At 50.8% G+C, this 20,234-nt stretch overlaps 1 protein-coding gene across 3 annotated transcripts in view; it reads left to right on the forward strand.

The window, feature by feature from the left end:
* The window catches only part of tonsl (tonsoku-like, DNA repair protein), an 83,523-nt gene that overhangs the window by 46,425 nt on the left and 16,864 nt on the right, over positions 1-20,234 (forward strand). The window contains exons 16-22 of one of the 3 annotated variants that reach the window (XM_070874376.1): positions 4,710-4,830; positions 6,811-7,811; positions 8,782-8,888; positions 11,761-11,917; positions 13,017-13,095; positions 13,508-13,815; positions 18,834-19,005. In XM_070874376.1, coding sequence (XP_070730477.1) covers positions 4,710-4,830; positions 6,811-7,811; positions 8,782-8,888; positions 11,761-11,917; positions 13,017-13,095; positions 13,508-13,815; positions 18,834-19,005 — 1,945 coding nt within the window. The remainder of the gene's footprint in view (positions 1-4,709; positions 4,831-6,810; positions 7,812-8,781; positions 8,889-11,760; positions 11,918-13,016; positions 13,096-13,507; positions 13,816-18,833; positions 19,006-20,234) is intronic. The other 2 variants (XM_070874378.1, XM_070874377.1) reach the window with 2 other exon arrangements.

Consider the following 20,234-nt stretch of genomic DNA (forward strand, 5'->3'; position numbering starts at 1 on the left):
GGAATCAATTATTAAAGATGAAATAGCAGCGCATTTGGAAAGCAGTGACAGGATCGGTCCAAGTCAGCATGGATTTATGAAAGGGAAATCATGCTTGACCAATCTTCTGGAATTTTTTAAGGATGTAACTAGCAGAGTGGTCAAGGGAGAACCAGTGGATGTGGTGTATTTGGACTTTCAAAAGGCTTTTGACAAGGTCCCACACAAGAGATTGGTGTGCAAAATCAAAGCACATGGTATTGAGGGTAATATACTGACGTGGATAGGGAACTGGTTGGCAGACAGAAAGCAGAGAGTCGGGATAAACGGGTCCTTTTCAGAATGGCAGGCAGTGACTACTGGGGTGCCTCAGGGCTCAGTGCTGGGACCCCAGCTCTTTACAATATACATTAATGATTTAGATGAAGGAATTGAGTGTAATATCTCCAAGTTTGCAGATGACACTAAACTGGGTGGCGGTGTGAGCTGTGAGGAGGACGCTAAAAGGCTGCAGGATGACTTGGATAGGTTAGGTGAGTGGGCAAATGCATGGCAGATGCAGTATGATGTGGATAAATGTGAGGTTATCTACTTTGGGGGCAAAAACACGAAAGCAGAATATTATCTGAATGGCAGCAGATTAGGAAAAGGGGAGGTGCAACGAGACCTGGGTGTCATGGTTCATCAGTCATTGAAAGTTGGCATGCAGGTACAACAGGCGGTTAAGAAGGCAAATGGTATGTTGGCCTTCATAGCTAGGGGATTTGAGTATAGGAGCAGGGAGGTCTTATTGCAGGTGTACAGGGCCTTGGTGAGGCCTCACCTGGAATATTGTGTTCAGTTTTGGTCTCCTAATCTGAGGATGGACGTTCTTGCTATTGAGGGAGTGTAGCGACGGTTCACCAGTCTGATTCCCGGGATAGCGGGACTGATATGAGGAGAGACTGGATCAACTGGGCCTTTATACACTGGAGTTTAGAAGGATGAGAAGGGATCTCATAGAAACTTATAAGATTCTGACGGAACTAGACAGGTTAGATGCGGGAAGAATGTTCCTGATGTTGGGGAAGTCCAGAACCAAAGGACACAGTCTTAGGATAAGGGGTAGGCCATTTAGGACTGAGATGAGGAGAAACTTTTTTACTCAGAGTTGTTAACCTGTGGAATTCCCTGCCGCAGAGAGTTGTTGATGCCAGTTCATTGGATATATTCAAGAGGGAGTTAGATATGGCCCTTACGGCCAAAGGGATCAAGGCATATGGAGAGAAAGCAGGAAAGGGATACTGAGGGAATGATCAGCCATGATCTTATTGAATGGTGGTGCAGGCTCGAAGGGCCGAATGGACTACTCCTGCACCTATTTTCTATGTTCCTATCCTCAAAGAATTCCAGCAAATTTGTCAAACATGACTTCCCTTTCATAAATCCATGCTGACTCTGCCTGACCGAATTATGCTTGTCCAAATGTCCCGCTACTGCTTCTTTAATAATAGACTCCAACATTTTCCCAACCACAGATGTTCGGCTAACTGGTCTATAGTTTCCTGCTTTTTGTCTGCCTCCTTTTTTAAATAGGGGCATTACATTTGCAGTTTTCCAATCTGCTGGGATCTCCCCAGAATCCAGGGAATTTTGGTAAATTACAACCAATGCATCCACAATCCCTGCCGCTACTTCTCTTAAGATCCTAGGATGTAAGCCATCTGGTCCAAGAGATTTATCTGCCTTTAGTCCCATTATCTTACTGAGTACCACTTCCTTAGTTATTGTGTTAAGTTCCTCCCCTCCCATAGCCCCTTGACTATCCACTGTTGGGATATTGTTAGTGTCCGCTACCGTAAAGACTGATACAAAATATTTGTTCAGAGTTTCTGCCATCTCCATGTTCCCCATTACTAATTCCCCGGTCTCGTCCTCTAAGGGACCAACATTTACTTTAGCCACCCTTTTCCTTTTTATCTATCTGTAGAAACTCTTGCTATCTGTTTCTATATTTTGTGCTAGTTTACTTTAATAGTCTATCTTCCCTTTCTTAATCATTCTTTTAGTCACTCTTTGCTAGCTTTTAAAAGCTTCCCAATCTTCTGTCCTCCCACTAGTTTTGGCCACTTTCTATGACCTTGTTTTTAATTGGATACCGTCCTTTATTTCTTTATTTAGCCATGGATGGCTATCTTTTCTTTTACACCCTTCCCTCCTCACTGGAATATATTTTTCTTGTGAAATATCTCCTTAAATGTATGCCACTGTTCATCAGTTGTCCTACACTTTAATCGATTTTCCCAGTCCACTTTAGCCAACTCTGCCTTCATACCTTTGTAGACTCCTTTATTGAAGCTTAGTACGCTGGTTTGAGATCCAACTTTCTCACCCTCCATCTGAATTTGAAATTCAACCATGCTATGGTCACTCATTACTAGGAGATTGTTTATTAATCCTGTCTCTTACACAGGACCAGATCTAAGATAGCCTGCCCCCTGGTTGGTTCCGTTACATACTGCTCAAGGAATCCATCCCTTATGCACTCTATGAACTCCTCCTCGAGGCTACCCTGACTAATTTGATTTGTCCAATCAATATGGAGGTTAAAATCACCCATGATTATTGTTGTACCCTTTTTACAAGCCCCCACTATTTCATGGTTTATGTTCCGACCAACAGAGTTGACACTGTTAGGGGGCCTGTAGACTACGCCCACCAGTGACTTTTTCCCCTTATTATTCCTTATCTCCACCCAAACTGATTCAACATCCTGATCATTTGAGAAAATATTGTTTCTCACTATTGCAGTGATTGCATTCTTTATCAATATAGCTATCCTACCCCCTTTTCCTTTCTGTCTGTCCTTCCGGATTGTCAACTACCATTGAATGTTTAGTTCCCAGTCCCGGTCACCTTGCAACCACGTCTCTGTAATGGCTATCAGATCATACCCATCTGTGATTATTAAAGAAGCAGTAGCAGGACATTTGGAAAAGCATAATTTGGTCAGGCAGAGTCAGCATGGATTTATGAAGGGGAAGTCATGTTTGACAAATTTGCTGGAATTCTTTGAGGATGTAATGAACAGGGTGGATAAAGGGGAACCAGTGGATGTGGTGTATTTGGACTTCCAGAAGGCATTTGACAAGGTGCCACATAAAAGGTTACTGCACAAGATAAAAGTTCATGGGGTTGGGATAATATATTAGCATGGATAGAGGATTGGCTAACTAACAGAAAACAGAGAGTCAGGATAAATGGTTCATTCTCGGATTGGCAACCAGTAACTAGTGGGGTGCCGCAGGGATCAGTGCTGGGACTCCCAACTATTTACAATCTATATTAATGACTTGGAAGAAGGGACTGAGTGTAACGTAGCCAAGTTTGCTGACGATACAAAGATGGGAGGAAAAGTAATGTGTGAGGAGGACACAAAAAATCTGCAAAAGGACATAGACAGGTTAAGTGAGTGGGCAAAAATTTGGCAGATGGAGTGTAATGTTGGAAAGTGTGAGGTCATGCACTTTGGCAGAAAAAAATCAAAGAGCAAGTCATTATTTAAATGGAGAAAGATTGCAAAGTGCCTCAGTACAGCGGGACCTGGGGGTACTTGTGCATGAAACACAAAAGGATAGTATGCAGGTACAGCAAGTGATCAGGAAGGTTAATGGAATCTTGGCCTTTATTGCAAAGGGGATGGAGTATAAAAGCAGGGAAGTCTTGCTGCAGTTATACAGGGTGTTGGTGAGGTCACACCTGGAGTACTGCGTGTAGTTTTGGTTTCCATATTTACGAAAGGATATACTCTCTTTGGAGGCAGTTCAGAGAAGGTTCACTCGGTTGATTCCGGAGATGAGGGGGTTGACTTATGAGGAAAGGTTGAGGAGGTTGGGCCTCTACTCACTGGAATTCAGAATAATGAGAGGTGATCTTATCGAAACGTATAAGATTATTTGGGGGCTTGACAAGGTGGATGCAGAGAGAATGCTTCCACTGATGGGGGAGACTAGAACTAGAGGGCATGATCTTAGAATAAGGGGCCGCCCATTTAAAACTGAGATGCTGAGAAATTTCTTCTCTGAGGGTTGTAAATCTGTGGAATTCGCTGCCTCAGAGAGCTGTGGAAGCTGGGTCATTGAATAAATTTAAGACAGAAATAGACAGATTTTTGAGCGATAAGGGGTTATGGGGAGCGGACGGGGAAGTGGAGCTGAGTCCCTGATCAGATCAGCCATGATCTTATTAAATGGTGAGCAGGCTCGAGGGGCTGTATGGCTGACTCCTGCTTTTATTATCTTCTCTATTTGTGTCACCAACTGATCTATTTTGTTAAGAATGCTATGTGCATTTAGACAAAGAGCCTTTAAATTTGTTTTTTTACCCTTTTTTTCTGCTTGTTTCCTCTCTCCTTCAAACTCACTTTCTTTATTTTTGCTATCTAATTCCTGCTTTACTCCCCTCCCTACTGGGTTCCCATCCCCCTGCCAAGCTGGTTTAAACCCTCCCCAACAGCAGTAGCAAACTCATCCTTTTCCTTCGATCGCGGACGTATGAAGTCTGTCTGCAAAGTCTTGTTAAATTCTGACTCCCATTCGATTAATGATCAAGTTGATAACGAATGTAATCACGTGCTGACTTCCCCCAACCAGACTCCGCTCCTCTGAACCCCCAGCCCACACTCGGCTGCTCTGTATAGGGTGTGTGTCAGTCTCTCACTGAATGCTCTGCCTCTCCTGTTTGGTCCCCAGGGTCGGACCCCGCTCGACAGTCTGCACGAGTGGACACGCAACTACTCCAAGCACCTGGACCAGGACACCAAGCAGCAGTGCAGGCACATTGATCGGCTGCTGAGGAGCAGCGAGGCGAGAGGTGAGGGGTGAGGGGTGTGAGCGGCCGTGGGGCGAGAGGAGTGTGAGGGGCCACTGGGTGAGGGGTGAGGGGTCGCAGGGCGAGAGGTGTGTGGGGGCGAGGGGCCACGGGGCGAGAGGTGTGAGGGGCCACGAGGCGAGAGGTGTGAGGGGCCACGAGGCGAGAGGTGTGAGGGGGAGGGGCCGCGGGGCAATGAGGGGCAGCGTGAGGGGGAGGGGCCACGGGGCGAGAGGTGTGAGGGGCCACTAGGTGAGAGGTGTGAGGAGGCGAGGGGCCACGGGGTGAGGGGTCGCAGGGCGAGAGGTGTGTGGGGGCGAGGGGCCACGGGGCGAGAGGTGTGAGGGGCCACGAGGCGAGAGGTGTGAGGGGGAGGGGCCGCGGGGTGAGGGTGAGGGGCCGCGGGGCAATGAGGGGCAGCGTGAGGGGGAGGGGCCACGGGGCGAGAGGTGTGAGGGGGCGAGAGGTGAAGGGCATCACGAGGCGAGAGGTGTGAGGAGGCGAGGGGCCACGGGGTGAGGGGCGAGAGGTGAGGGGGAGGGGCCACGGTGCGAGAGGTGAGGGGGCGAGAGGTGAGGGGGAGGGGCCACGGTGCGAGAGGTGAATGGCATCACTGGGCGAGAGGTGACTGGCATCACGGGGTGAGGGGCGAGAGGTGAGGGGGAGGGGCCACGGTGCGAGAGGTGAAGGGCATCACGGGGCGAGAGGTGAGGGGCCGCGGAGCGAGAGGGGTGAGGGGTAGCGCATGGTTCCTCGTCGGTTCCCGAGTTGCTGCTTCACCAGTTGCAGCCCCCAGTGGCTCAGTCCCGCTCGCCTCGCCCCCTGATAATTGCTGGGTACGGGACTGTAGGGAATGGGTCATCATTGGGCCACAGGCCTGCACTCATCATCTGGAAATAATAAGAGCAAAATGCTGGAAATACTCACGGGTCAGGCAGCATCTGTGCAGAGAGAAACGGTTAACGTTTCAGGTCGATGTCCCTTCGTCGGCTCCCAAATGATCCGGAGACAGGAGTTTAAATCCCACCATGGCAGCTGGGGAATTTAAATTCAGTTAGTTAAATAAATCGGGAATAATAAAGCTAGTCTCAGCAATGGTGACCATGAAACTATCGGATTGTCGTAAACACCCATCTGGTTCACTCATGTCCTTTAGGGAAGGAAATCTGGCATCCTTACCCAGTCTGGTCCTCTATGTGACTCTAGACCCTCGGCAATGTGGTTGGTTCTTTATTGCCCTCTGAAATGGCCCAGCGAGAAACTCAGTTAAGCAGCACTACCTACTCAAGGGCAATTAGCGATGGCAAGAAATACTGGCCATACCAGTGATGCCCACATCTTGAGAACACATTTTTTTTTTTTAAAGACACCAATTGAGTATTGCTCCAGGGAGGCCACATGGGTAAAGGAATCAAAACTGTCATGCTGGTTTACCTTATTAGCTCAGCATTACAGTACTGGAAACATGGGGAAGGAACCCCGTGCTGTACCTGCCCTGCGAGTGTTTGATGGGACAGTGTAGAGGGAGCTTTACTCTGTATCTAACCCATGCTGTACCTGCCCTGGGAGTGTTTGATGGGACAGTGTAAAGGGAGCTTTACTCTGTATCTAACCCATGCTGCACCTGCCCTGGGAGTGTTTGATGGGACAGTGTAAAGGGAGCTTTACTCTGTATCTAACCCATGCTGCACCTGCCCTGGGAGTGTTTGATGGGACAGTGTAGAGGGAGCTTTACTCTGTATCTAACCCATGCTGCACCTGCCCTGGGAGTGTTTGATGGGACAGTGTAGAGGAAGCTTTACTCTGTATCTAACCCCCTGTACCTGCCCTGGGAGTGTTTGATGGGACAGTGTAGAGGAAGCTTTACTCTGTATCTAACCCCCTGTACCTGCCCTGGGAGTGTTTGATGGGACAGTGTAGAGGGAGCTTTACTCTTGTTATTATTTGTGGATAACTTTCACGTATTTTCATTCCACTTCCCAGGAATGCAGCCTGTCCAGGACTTCCGGGAGAGTGATTTGTTCGACACGGAAAGTTCTCAGTCACTTGCCCCAATCCCGGCACAGCCCACAGCCTCCAAATTGCGTGCCGTGGAATCGGACAGCGGAAGGTGCCAGAGGGACACGGGAGGATCGGGTAGAAGCAGGCAGAGCTCCAGCACAGCTCCGCTCGCCCAGAGAAGAGTTGTCCGTGGGCCTTCACAGCGCGGGTATGGGGACTCGGCCGATCGTGGTGGGAACCCCCTGGCCTCCAGCGCACAGATGACCACGAGGAACCGGTTGGATTGCTGCGCTGTGGAGGAGGAGGGGGAGTCATCTTCCGAAGAGGACATTGACCTGCTGCCACTCCGGCCAGTGAAAAAGCAGTGCGGGGTCGTAGGGCAGAGGTCGCCCGTTGGCCCAGGAGGTGCTGAAGCTGATGGAGGCCAGCTGGCTGCCTTGCTCGATGATGGCAGTTTGAGTCAGGAAGAGCTGGGAAATTGGGATTGTACTGGGATGGAGCAGGAGCGGGACCTGGACGCTCCCAGTGCTGGAACGTCGACTTACCTCCAAGCTATCCGGAGTTTAGGGAGTGCAAAATCCCGGATTTTATTGCAAACCTTGGCAGAGCCATCGCTTAACCCGGCACTGCCTGTGAGGCGTTCGGCACTGATCCCCGATGGCGAGTACGTGGAGGAGGATTGGCTGGAGGATGACCTGGGCAACGGCCGGCCCAAGAAGAGGCCGCGAGAGCAGTGGTGGGCGGGCAGTGCCAGCGGCCCCGGGGAGCCGGGCCACAGCAGTGAAGACGAGGTGGGTGTGGGCCCGGCCCTGCTGCCCGCACCCAGCGGCAGGCTCGCCCTGCAGAAGAAAAGGTCGAGGCAGATGCGCATGACCCAGATTGTGGACAGGGCCGTCGTCGGGAGGACGAGAAACAATGTGGGCAGCGGGAGGAACGTCCCCAACACGTCCGACAGTGCCTCGACATCCCCTCCCCATTCACTGGTAACGCCCTCCGCTCCTCTCCTGGGACCCTGTCTCTCGCCACGATGCATGTCCCACAGGCACCGGCATTGTGCTCAGCACGCTGTCCATTCCCCTCTCACTAGTTACTCGGTAGTTAACAGGTCTGTGGTCAGTAACTCTTCGACCCTCTCACTAGTTACTCGATAGTTAGGAGGTTTATGGTCAGTAACTCTGACCCTCTCACTAGTTACTCGGTAGTTAGGAGGTTTATGGTCAGTAACTCTGACCCTCTCACTAGTTACTCGGTAGTTAGGAGGTCTGTGGTCAGTAATAGTTTGACCCCCTCCCTAGTTGCTCGGTAGGTAGGAGATCTGCGGTCAGTAACCCTTCGCCCCTCTCACTAGTTACTCGGTAGTTAGATCTGTGGTCAGTAACTCTTTGACCCTCTCACTAGTTACTTGGTAGTTAGGTCTGTGGTCAGTAACCCTTTGACCCTCTCACTAGTTACTCGGTAGTTAGATCTGTGGTCAGTAACTCTTTGACCCTCTCACTAGTTACTTGGTAGTTAGGTCTGTGGTCAGTAACCCTTTGACCCTCTCACTAGTTGCTCGGTAGTTAGATCTGTGGTCAGTAACCCTTCGACCCTCTCACTAGTTACTTGGTAGTTAGGAGGTTTATGGTCAGTAACTCTGACCCTCTCACTAGTTACTTGGTAGTTAGGTCTGTGGTCAGTAACCCTTTGACCCTCTCACTAGTTACTCGGTAGTTAGATCTGTGGTCAGTAACCCTTTGACCCTCTCACTAGTTACTCGGTAGTTAGATCTGTGGTCAGTAACCCTTTGACCCTCTCACTAGTTGCTCGGTAGTTAGATCTGTGGTCAGTAACCCTTTGACCCTCTCACTAGTTATTCGGTAGTTAGGTCTGTGGTCAGTAACCCTTTGACCCTCTCACTAGTTATTCGGTAGTTAGGTCTGTGGTCAGTAACTCTTTGACCCTCTCTCTCCCCAGAGTGCAGTGCACCAGTTTGCACCGACTGTCCATCCAGCGGTGCCTTCATCCATCAGAGTGAGGGTCAGAATTCAAGATAAGGTCTTCCTGATCCCGATCCCACACAGGTTTGTTATAAGCCTTTTTATTTGCGGTGGGGATGGGATTACAGCCACCTAAGTGGAAGCCAGTGGAACTTGATGACCAGACAGCCGTCCAGCAGCATGGAATCTCCCGGGAGAGGGGCGAACAACAGCGACAGTTAATTGCAGGGACAAATCTGCAACGTACCTCCGATGTTTCCGCTCGTGGGAGAGACTGGAACTGGGGGGGGGGCGTTCAGTATCAGGTAGTCACTAATAAATCCAATTTGAGGAAAAGCTTTTTTACGCAGCAAGTGGTTAGGATCTGGAATGCACGGCCTGAGAGAGTGGTGCAGGCGGACTCGATCACTGCTTTCAAACGGGAATTGTATAAATAGCTGAAGAAAAATAATTTTCAGGGCTTACAGGGCAAGGAAATGGGGGTGGGACTGGCTGAGGCGCTCGAGCAGAAAGCCAGCACGGGCTCGATGGGCCGAATGGCGGCCTTCTGTGCTGTAACCATTCTGTGATTCAGGAGAAACTTCTTTACCCAGAGAGTGTTGAGAATGTGGAATTCGCTGCCACAGGGAGGGGTTGAGGCGAATAGTATCGATGCATTTAAAGGGAAGCTGGATAAACACATGAGGGAGAAAAGGATAGAAGGATGTGTTGGTGGGGTGGGAGTAGGCTCGTGTGGGGCATCAACCCCTGTACTGTTTAACTTAGCAGCTTTTTGCCGCTTTGCTAGTTATAGCAATTCAACTATTCTCGGGGTTTATATTTAATTCAGACAAGGAGACTTGTTCACATTATAACAAACGCTTTTAATACAGGTATATTGAGTAAAAACAACAGAGATTTATCAAGTAAATTAAGTAATACTTAATAAATTGTTACAAAAAGTAATACTTAACAAATGATAGTCAAGCCTGTTCTCGATAGCGTCTTCTCGAGAGACCGTGGTGCTGACCCCTTATCTCCTGTTGTCTTGATTTGCACTGCCTTCCTGGTAGAAGAGCTGTTACTTTATACCCTTTCCCTTCCATTCAAATGCTGTGAAAATCTTCAGCTGTTTCAGCCTCACAATAGATCATTGAGTCTACTGTTTTTGACCACCTACGTTATCTATCTCCCCTCCCCCTCTGTGGCAGGAATCACTTCTCTGGAATAATTATACAGACCGTGTCTCTCAGAATTATACTGAGCTTGGCTTTACAAAATGATGATAAATGGTACCTTTATCTTATTGATAATTTTGGCCTTGATCATTCTGGTTCTAAATCAAGCTGTATCAGCAGTTACAAGAATGGTTAACATCATAATGGCTCAATTTACCATGATGCTTTGCTTCTCAGCCGTGGGCCATTTTAAAACCCACTTACGTTATATGGCCATTTTCTATCATTTATTAGTGAGTTTTACATACAATCAATGCTTTTAAAGGAAGTTACAAACATAAAGGTTATTCATTAATTAAAGACGTGTAAAATAAGCTTCTTAATTCTAACTTCTAACATAGGCGATATCTTCCCCCCCGGCACGAACCAGTTGGGCCGAATGGCCTGTTTTATGCAGTCCCCAGTCTGCCCTTTGCTAGAAAAAAGAACCCCAGCCTGTTCATTGTTTCTCAGATCTGGTATCATTCTACTAAATCTTTTTTGTACCTTCTCCAGTGCCCCTCCCTATCTCTGTAATCTCCTTCAGTCCCACAACCCCCCTCCCCGAGATCTCTGCGCTCCTCTAATTCTTCCCTCCTGACCATCCCTGATTATAATCGCTCCACCATCGGTAGCCGTGCCTTCAGCTGCCTGAGCCCCAAGTTCTGGAACTCCCTCCCTAAACCTCTCCGCCTCTCTCTCCTCCTTCAAGATGCTCCTTAAAACCGACCTCTTTGGCCAAGCTTTTGGTCACCTGTGCTAATTTCTCCTTATGTGGCTCAGTGTCAAATTTTTTTACCTTTATAACACACCTGTGAAGCATCTTGGGACGTTGCACTACTAAAGATGCTATATAAATGCAAGTTGTTGCTGTTGTTGTTGCCTCAATATCCATTTTATCGTATGGTGACCGGAACTGTGCTCCGTGCTCGGAGAGTGGTCTCGCCAGGGTTTGAGTGGACTGCTGTGGGTGTGGGCCGGTGCTGAACTGTCGACCACAAGGCAGATGTGGCAAACCCGGCCTGGCGTGCTGGGAAACTAGCAATCTGGCTATAGCACCACAAAAAACAGCAGCAGGATCACCGGTGTCCTTTGGGGCAAGGCACTGTTGTGATGCCTCCTGTGGGCGAATATTCAGCCAATGATATAAGCGGGTGAGGGGGCAGCGGGTGCCTGTGGACCTGCACCCAGCTGGTTGAGGAGAGGGATCCAGCCTGAAGCTTGAGGATCAGTCGATCGGAGCTGTGCACTCACTGGTCATAGAAAATCACAGAAATTTACAGCACGGAAGGAGGCCATTTCGGCCCATCGTGTCCGCGCTGACCAAGTGCTACCCAGCCCAATCCCATTGTCCAGCTCTTGGTCCGTAGCCCTGTAGGTTATGGCACTTTAAGTGCACATGCAAACACTTTTTAAAAAATGTGGTGAGGGTTTCTGCCTCTACCACCCTTTCAGGCAGTGAGTTCCAGACCCCCACCGCCCTCTGGGTGAAGACATTTCTCTCAAATCCCCTCAAAACCTCCCCCCAATTACTTTAAATCTCTGCCCCCTGGTTGTTGACCCCTCTGCCAAGGGAAACAGGTCCTTCCTACCCACTCTATCCAGGCCCCTCATAATTTTATACACCTCAATCAGGTCTCCCCTCAGTCTCCTCTGTTCCAAAGAAAACAACCCCAGCGTATCCAATCCTTCCTCACGGCTAATGGGTCTCCACTTAGGGTTTTTGGTGAGAGTTTAACCACCTCCTCCCTCCTCCACAGCGACAGTGAGGTGCGCACTGTGTCCTGGCTAGCAGAACAGGCCACCCAGCGATACTACCTGATGTGTGGACTCCGCCCCAAACTCACCCTGAAAAAGGAGGGAGCACTGCTGGCCCCCCAGGACCCCATCGTCCACGTTCTACAGAGCAACGAAGAGGTAAGACCCGGGATCGCACCTCAACACTGGGGCAGGGTGAGGATACCGGGGCTGAAAGGGTTAAGTTATCAGGACCGGTTGCATAGATTGGTTTGTTTTCCCTCGAGTTTTGAAGTTTAAGGGGTGGTATAATTTTTTTTCATTAGTTCTTGGGATGTGGGTGTCACTGGCAGGACCAGCATTTATTGCCCGTCCCTAATTGCCCCGGAGAAGGTGGTGGTGAGCCGCCTTCTTGAACCGCTGCAGTCCGTGTGGTGAAGGTGCTCCCACAGTGCTGTTAGGGAGGGAGTTCCAGGATTGTGACCCAGCGACGATGAAGGAACGGCCGATATATTTCCAAGTCAGGATGGTGTGTGACTGGGAGGGGAACGTGGAGGAGGTGGTGTTCCCCTGGGCCTGCTGCCCTTGTCCTTCTAGGGGGTAGAGGTTGTGGGTTTGGGAGGTGCTGCTGAAGAAGTCTTGGCGAGTTGCTGCAGTGCATCTTGTAGATGGTACACACTGCAGCCACGGTGCGCCGGTGGTGGAGGGAGTGAGTGTTTAAGGTGGTGGATGGGGTGCAGCTCAAACAGGCTGCTTTGTCCTGGATGGTGTCGAGCTTCTTGAGTGTTGTTGGAGCTGCACTCATCCAGGCAAGTGGAGAGTATTCCATCACACTCCTGACCTGTGCCTCGTAGTTGGTGGAAAGGCTTTTGGGGAGTCAGGAGGCGAGACTATTTGAGGGGAGGGGAGCAGGGAGGGGTTGGTAGGGGCAGGGAGGGGTGGGATGGGATAGGGGCAGTGTTTGGGGGGGCGGGGCAGGGAGGGGTTGGGGGGCAAGGAGGGGTGGGATGGGGTAGTGTTGGGGGAGGGCAGTGTGGGGGGGGGGAGTTGCAGTGAGGGGTGGGGGGGCAGGGAGGGGGTTGGGGGGGAGCAGGGCGAGGTGGGGGAGGGCATTGTGGGGCAGTAAGAGTTACTGGGGTTGTGCAGACAGGGGTCTGGGTCAGAGCTGACAGAAGGCAGTGCTGCTTTGCTGTACGTTTGCCGCACTCTCTGCCTGACTGTGCCGATTATGAGTTGACGGACTGATGATCTCCCCCTCGCTGGGATGGGTTGATTTCAGGTCCTGGCTGAGGTGCTGTCCTGGGACCTGCCTCCTCTCTCCGACCGGTACAAGAAGGCTTGCAACAGCCTGGCAGTGGGTAAGGAGCAACATTTAACACATGGTCTACATTACAGGATAAGTATTACCTTTTACTGATGATCACCCTTTCACTGTAACCACCTCCAGCCCCACAACCCTCCACCATCTCTTGAGCTTCTCCAACTTTGGCCTCTTTGCGCATTCCCAATTTTAATCGCATCATCATCAGTGGCCGTGCCTTCAGCTGCCTGGGCCCTAAGCTCTGGAATTCTCTCCCGAACCCTCTCTGCCTCTGTCTCCTCCTTTAAGATGCTCCTTAAAACCTGTCTCCTTTTGCTCACCTGTGCTAATCTCTCCTTATGTTGCTCGGTGTCACAACGCCCCATGGGACATTTTACTGCTGCCCTGTGTCCCACTGTTGGTACTGTTGTGTGATGGTGGTTGATCATTCCTGTCTCCCCTCCCTCCAGCTGAGAACGGCCTGGTGTTGAAGGCCTGCGAGACCCAGGAGAACAGCGCCTGCTTCCGATTATCCGCCCTGTCCCTGACCAAGGAGCACCTGACCCCGATCCTGCGGGCGCTCAAGCTGCAGACCACCACCCGTGAGCTCCGCCTCTCCGCCAACCGCCTGGGCGACGGCGCCGTGGGCGAGCTGCTGGCCAGCCTGGCGACCATGCCCAACCTGACCCTGCTGGACCTCTCGTCCAATCACATCACACACCAGGGCCTGAGGAAGCTGTGTGGGCCCGACACACACGCCACGGACTCACCCTTTCAGGTGAGTCTCTGTCACCTCTCTCCCCGCACGGAGCTGCTCAGTCAGTGCTTGCCAGTACAGTCATTGCGGGCACGCTTCAACTGTGACACCATCGACCACATTACAGGAAGGACGTGATTGCACGAGAGACGGTACAGAGGAGATTGACCAGGATGTTGCCTGCACTGGGGAATTTTGGCTATGAGGAAAGATTGGATAGGCTGAGTCTGTTTTCTTTGGAACAGAGGAAGCCGAGGGGAGACCTGATTGAGGTGTACAAAATTATGAGGGGCCTGGATAGAGTGGATAGGAAGGACCTGTTTCCCTTGGCAGAGGGGTCAACAACCAGGGGGCATAGACTTAAAGTAATTGGTAGATGTAGAGGGGAAATGATGGAATCAATTATTAAGGATGTCATCGCAGTGCATTTGGAAAGAGGTGACATGATAGGTCCAAGTCAGCATGGATTTGTGAAAGGGAAATCATGCTTGACAAATCTTGAATTTTTTGAGGATGTTTCCAGCAGAGTGGACAAGGGAGAACCAGTTGATGTGGTGTATTTGGACTTTCAGAAGGCTTTCGACAAGGACCCACACAAGAGATTAATGTGCAAAGTTAAAGCACATGGGATTGGGGGTAGTGTGCTGACGTGGATTGAGAACTGGTTGGCAGACAGGAAGCAAAGAGTAGGAGTAAATGGGTACTTTTCAGAATGGCAGGCAGTGACTAGTGGGGTACCGCAAGGTTCTGTGCTGGGGCCCCAGCTGTTTACATTGTACATTAATGATTTAGACGAGGGGATTAAATGTAGTATCTCCAAATTTGCGGATGACACTAAGTTGGGTGGCAGTGTGAGCTGCGAGGAGGATGCTATGAGGCTGCAGAGTGACTTGGATAGGTTAGGTGAGTGGGCAAATGCATGGCAGATGAAGTATAATGTGGATAAATGTGAGGTTATCCACTTTGGTGGTAAAAACAGAGAGACAGACTATTATCTGAATGGTGACAGATTAGGAAAAGGGGAGGTGCAACGAGACCTGGGTGTCATGGTACATCAGTCATTGAAGGTTGGCATGCAGGTACAGCAGGCGGTTAAGAAAGCAAATGGCATGTTGGCCTTCATAGCGAGGGGATTTGAGTACAGGGGCAGGGAGGTGTTGCTACAGTTGTACAGGGCCTTGGTGAGGCCACACCTGGAGTATTGTGTACAGTTTTGGTCTCGTAACTTGAGGAAGGACATTTTTGCTATTGAGGGAATGCAGCGAAGGTTCACCAGACTGATTCCCGGGATGGCGGGACTGACATATCAAGAAAGACTGGATCAACTGGGCTTGTATTCACTGGAGTTCAGAAGAATGAGAGGGGATCTCATAGAAACGTTTAAAATTCTGACGGGTTTTGACAGGTTGGATGCAGGAAGATTATTCCCGATGTTGGGGAAGTCCAGAACCAGGGGTCACAGTCTAAGGATAGGAGGTAAGTCATTTAGGACCGAGATGAGGAGAAACTTCTTCACCCAGAGAGTGGTGAACCAGTGGAATTCTCCACCACAGAAAGTTGTTGAGGCCAATTCACTAAATATAGTCAAAAAGGAGTTAGATGTAGTCCTTACTATGAGGGGGAATCAAGGGGTATGGCGAGAAAGCAGGAATGGGGTGCTGAAGTTGCATGTTCAGCCATGAACTCATTGAATGGTGGTGCAGGCTCGAAGGGCCGAATGGCCTGCTCCTGCACCTATTTTCTATGTTTCTATTCCTTCACCCAGAGGGTGGTGGGGGTCTGGAACTCGCTGCCTGAAAGGGTGGTAGAGGCAGAAACCCTCACCACATTTAAAAAGTACCTGGATGTGCACCTGAAGTGCCGTAACCTGCAGGGCTACGGACCCAGAGCTGGAAAGTGGGATTCGGCTGGGTAGCTCTTGGTCGGCCGGTGCGGACACGATGGGCCGAATGGCCTCCTTTCGTGCTGTAAATGTCTGTGATCCTCTGGTTTTGTTTTGTAAATTTGGAGGTGTTGCAGCACTGCGGGAAAGTTGGAACTTTCACATCGAATCTACCGCACTATAACCTGCCGCCCAGCCCAACTCAGCTCAGTGTTTATACTCCTCGGGAGCCTCCTCCACCCGAATGACCTCTCCCCACCCTGCTCCCGGATCGCTCAATCCCCTTCTCCCTCGTGAATGCATCGACCTCCCTTTAAAGCCCTCTCTATGCTCTCTGCTTCAACCATTCTGTGTGACAGCGAGTTCTATATTCTCACCACTCTCCGTGCGAAGAAATTTGCCATTTGATGTGTCAGTGACACTCTTGTGTTGACGGCCCCCTTGTTCTGGACTTGCCCACAAGTGGGAACAGATTCTCCTCGCCCACCGCGCCAAACCCCACAATGTTTGCCAGACCCCGAGCTTCCCCCACACTCCGGGGAGGGGTGATTGCTGGTCTCGCCTGGGACACCAGTGCGTCCCGGGGTGGGGGGGGACATCGTCACGCAGAAAGGTTCAAACGGCTAAAGTCATCTCACTGGGCAGAAGGATACTTGAGGGAGGCCGATATTGGCCTTGAACCTGGTGGAAGCTGCAGGCACGGTGGAAAGAAGTCCTTCTATTTAACGTGGGCAGGGAGTGCAGCACTAGAGGTAGATCATTTACAAGCCTCAAACACGTTGGAGGGGAGAGAGAGAGAGAGATATTCCCTCAGGATCGGGGAGATGTGGAACAGACGCTCTGGGAGATGATCCAAGGTCAACGAATACCTTGAAAAAGGAGCTGCACCAATCTCCGTCCGGAAGCAGGAGGGAGGGTTAGCGAGCGATTAACAAGACTGCTTGATTTTATTCAGGGCCCCTTCGGGGAGGAATTGAGCGCCCTTTAAAGTAAGGGGTCGGCGGGAGGCGATTGTGGGGACGGGGGAAGTTCATGATCAAATAAAGAAAGGCCATTCTGGGCACTCCCCAACCAGCGTTGAGATCTGATAGATAAAACGTTTCTTTGTGGTAATAATACCAGGTATCATCTGGAAATGAAAGAACAAACTTGCATTTCTATAGCGCCTTTCACAATCTCAGGCTACCCCAAAGCCTATCAAAGTCAATGAAGTACTCTTCAAGTGTAGTAACTGTTGCAGTGCCAACTGTGGCTCAGTGGGCAGCACATTCGCCTCTGCGTCAGAAGGCTGAGGGTTCAAGTCCCACTCCAGGGTCTTGAACACATAAATCTAGGCTGACACTCCCAGTGCCAGTACTGAGGGAGTGCTGCACTGTCGGAGGGGCAGTACTGAGGGGGAGATGCACTACCGGATGAGACGTTAAACCGAGGCTCTGTCTGCTCTCTCAGGTGGACGTAAAAGGGCAGGAGAGTTATCCCCGGTGTCCTAGGGCCAATATTTATCCCTCAATCAACATAACAAAAAACAGATTATCTGGTCACTATCACATTGCTGTGTGTGGGAGCTTGCTGTGTGCAAATTGGCTGCCGCGTTTCCCACCTTACAACAGTGACTACACTCCAAAAGTACTTCATTGGCTGTAAAGTGCTTTTGAGACGTGCGGTTGTCATGAAAGGCGCTATATAAATGCAAGTCTTTTTAAAGTGGGAAACTTGGCAGCCAATGTGCGCACAGCAAGCTCCCACAGAGAGCGATGAGATAAATGACCAAATAATCTGTTTTGCTGGTGTTGGTTGGGGGGGATAAATGCTGAATGATGGTAGATGGAGTGTGCATGAAGCTCGCTCCATGTTTTCTGTGTAACTCCCTGGTTCCGAAGCCACCCTCTGGAACAACAGCATAGCGATTCTGTTACTGGACCAGTAATCCAGAGGCCTGGGCTAATGATCTGGAGACGTAAGTTCAAATCCCACCACGGCAGCTGGGGAATTTAAATTCAGTTAATTCAATAAATCTGGAATCAAAAGCTAGTCTCAGTAATGGTGACCATCAAACTGTCGGATTGTCGTAAAAACCCAACTGGGTCACTAATGTCCTTCAGGGAAGGACACCTGCCGCCCTTGCCTGGTCTGAGCCTACATGTGACTCCAGACCCACACCAATGTGGCTGACTCTTAACTGCCCTCTAAAGGGCAGTTAGGAACGGGCAATAAATGCTGGCCTTGCCAGCAACGCCCACATCCTGTGAATGAATTTAATTTTGAAAACACTGCAAGGGGAGCACAGGAACACAGGTGAGGCTGTGACCGATTTATCTGAGCAAGCTCCAGGCTACTGATGTGACCTTGCACTCTGCAGCACTAAGCCCCGTGTTCCTGCGAGTCCCAGCAGGGCAGTCACCCTGCTGCTCTGTACTGTGTTCCCTCAGTCCTCACCCCTCCCCCCATCTTTACCCAACTCTTTTTAAAGGGTCTGCATAGAAAATAGGAGCAGTAGGCCATTCGGCCCCTCGAGCCTGCACCACCATTCAGTACGATCATGGCTGATCCTCTATCTCAACACCATATTTCCGTTTTTTCCCCAGACCCCTTGATCCCTTGTGTGTCTAGAAATCTATCTATCTCCGTCTTAAATATATTCAGTGACTTGGTCTCCACAGCCTTCTGTGGTAGAGAATTCCACAGGTTCACCACCCTCTGAGTGAAAACATTTCTCCTCATCTCGCTCCGAAATTTCCTACCCCGTATCCTGAGACTGTGACCCCTTGGTCTAGACTTCCCAGCCCCGGGGGAAACATCCTCCCCACATCCAGTCTGTCCAACCCAGTCAGAATTATATACGTTTCAATGGGATCCCCTCTCATTCTTCTAAACTCCAGTGAATACAGGCCCAGTCGACCCAATCTCTCCTCATACGACAGTCCTGCCATCCCAGGAATCAGTCTGGTGAACCTTCACTGCACTCCTTCAATAGCAAGAACGTCCTTCCTTAGGTAAGGTGGGGGACATCAGCTACTACCTGGTTGAGTAATCTTTCAATGGAACGTACTGGACGGATTGGTTTTGTGGAGGGGGAGGGGGGGGGAATGTCCTGCGAATTTAATGAGAATTATCTGCGGAGTTTTGAAACCGTTTCTTTGTGTTTGTGTACCCTCAGAGTCTGGAGGAGTTGAACCTGAGCCTCAATCCCCTGGGCGACAGCAGCTCTCAGTCCATCGCCTCGCTGCTCAGATCCTGCCCTGTACTGAGTACGCTCAGACTCCAGGCCTGTGGGCTCACGGCCAAGTTCCTGCAGCACTACCGCCTCCTGCTAGCAGACGCCATGAAAAGTAAGGTCCTGGATCTGTCCAGTTAAAGTGTACCTCCAGTGAAGTCTGCCTGTGTGTGAGTCTGCGCGTGTGTGAGTCTGCGCGTGTGTGAGTCTGCGCGTGTGTGAGTCTGCGCGTGTGTGAGTCTGCGCGTGTGTGAGTCTGCGCGTGTGTGAGTCTGCGCGTGTGTGAGTCTGCGCGTGTGTGAGTCTGCGCGTGTGTGAGTCTGCGCGTGTGTGAGTCTGCGCGTGTGTGAGTCTGCGCGTGTGTGAGTCTGCGCGTGTGTGAGTCTGCGCGTGTGTGAGTCTGCGCGTGTGTGAGTCTGCGCGTGTGTGAGTCTGCGCGTGTGTGAGTCTGCGCGTGTGTGAGTCTGCGCGTGTGTGAGTCTGCGCGTGTGTGAGTCTGCGCGTGTGTGAGTCTGCGCGTGTGTGAGTCTGCGCGTGTGTGAGTCTGCGCGTGTGTGAGTCTGCGCGTGTGTGAGTCTGCGCGTGTGTGAGTCTGCGCGTGTGTGAGTCTGCGCGTGTGTGAGTCTGCGCGTGTGTGAGTCTGCGCGTGTGTGAGTCTGCGCGTGTGTGAGTCTGCGCGTGTGTGAGTCTGCGCGTGTGTGAGTCTGCGCGTGTGTGAGTCTGCGCGTGTGTGAGTCTGCGCGTGTGTGAGTCTGCGCGTGTGTGAGTCTGCGCGTGTGTGAGTCTGCGCGTGTGTGAGTCTGCGCGTGTGTGAGTCTGCGCGTGTGTGAGTCTGCGCGTGTGTGAGTCTGCGCGTGTGTGAGTCTGCGCGTGTGTGAGTCTGCGCGTGTGTGAGTCTGCGCGTGTGTGAGTCTGCGCGTGTGTGAGTCTGCGCGTGTGTGAGTCTGCGCGTGTGTGAGTCTGCGCGTGTGTGAGTCTGCGCGTGTGTGAGTCTGCGCGTGTGTGAGTCTGCCTGCGTGTGTGAGTCTGCCTGCGTGTGTGAGTCTGCCTGCGTGTGTGAGTCTGCCTGCGTGTGTGAGTCTGCGCGTGAGTGTGCGCGCACCGCGCCTCTTCAACAACTTGTATGCACACATCATCATTACCGTAACTCCCACAGGAGCAATGATCAAACAGAGTGAGAACACTTAATGTATTTGCTTCAGGGGTTCTTTGCTTAAGAATTCATAGCAACACATTGTTATTTATTGCAAGGGGGATAGAGTATAAAAGCAGAGAAGTCCTGCTACAGCTGTACAGGGTATTGGTGAGGCCACACCTGGAGTACTGCGTGCAGTTTTGGTCTCC

Source organism: Pristiophorus japonicus, unplaced genomic scaffold (genome assembly GCF_044704955.1).
Source record: "Pristiophorus japonicus isolate sPriJap1 unplaced genomic scaffold, sPriJap1.hap1 HAP1_SCAFFOLD_799, whole genome shotgun sequence".
NCBI lineage: Eukaryota > Metazoa > Chordata > Chondrichthyes > Pristiophoridae > Pristiophorus > Pristiophorus japonicus.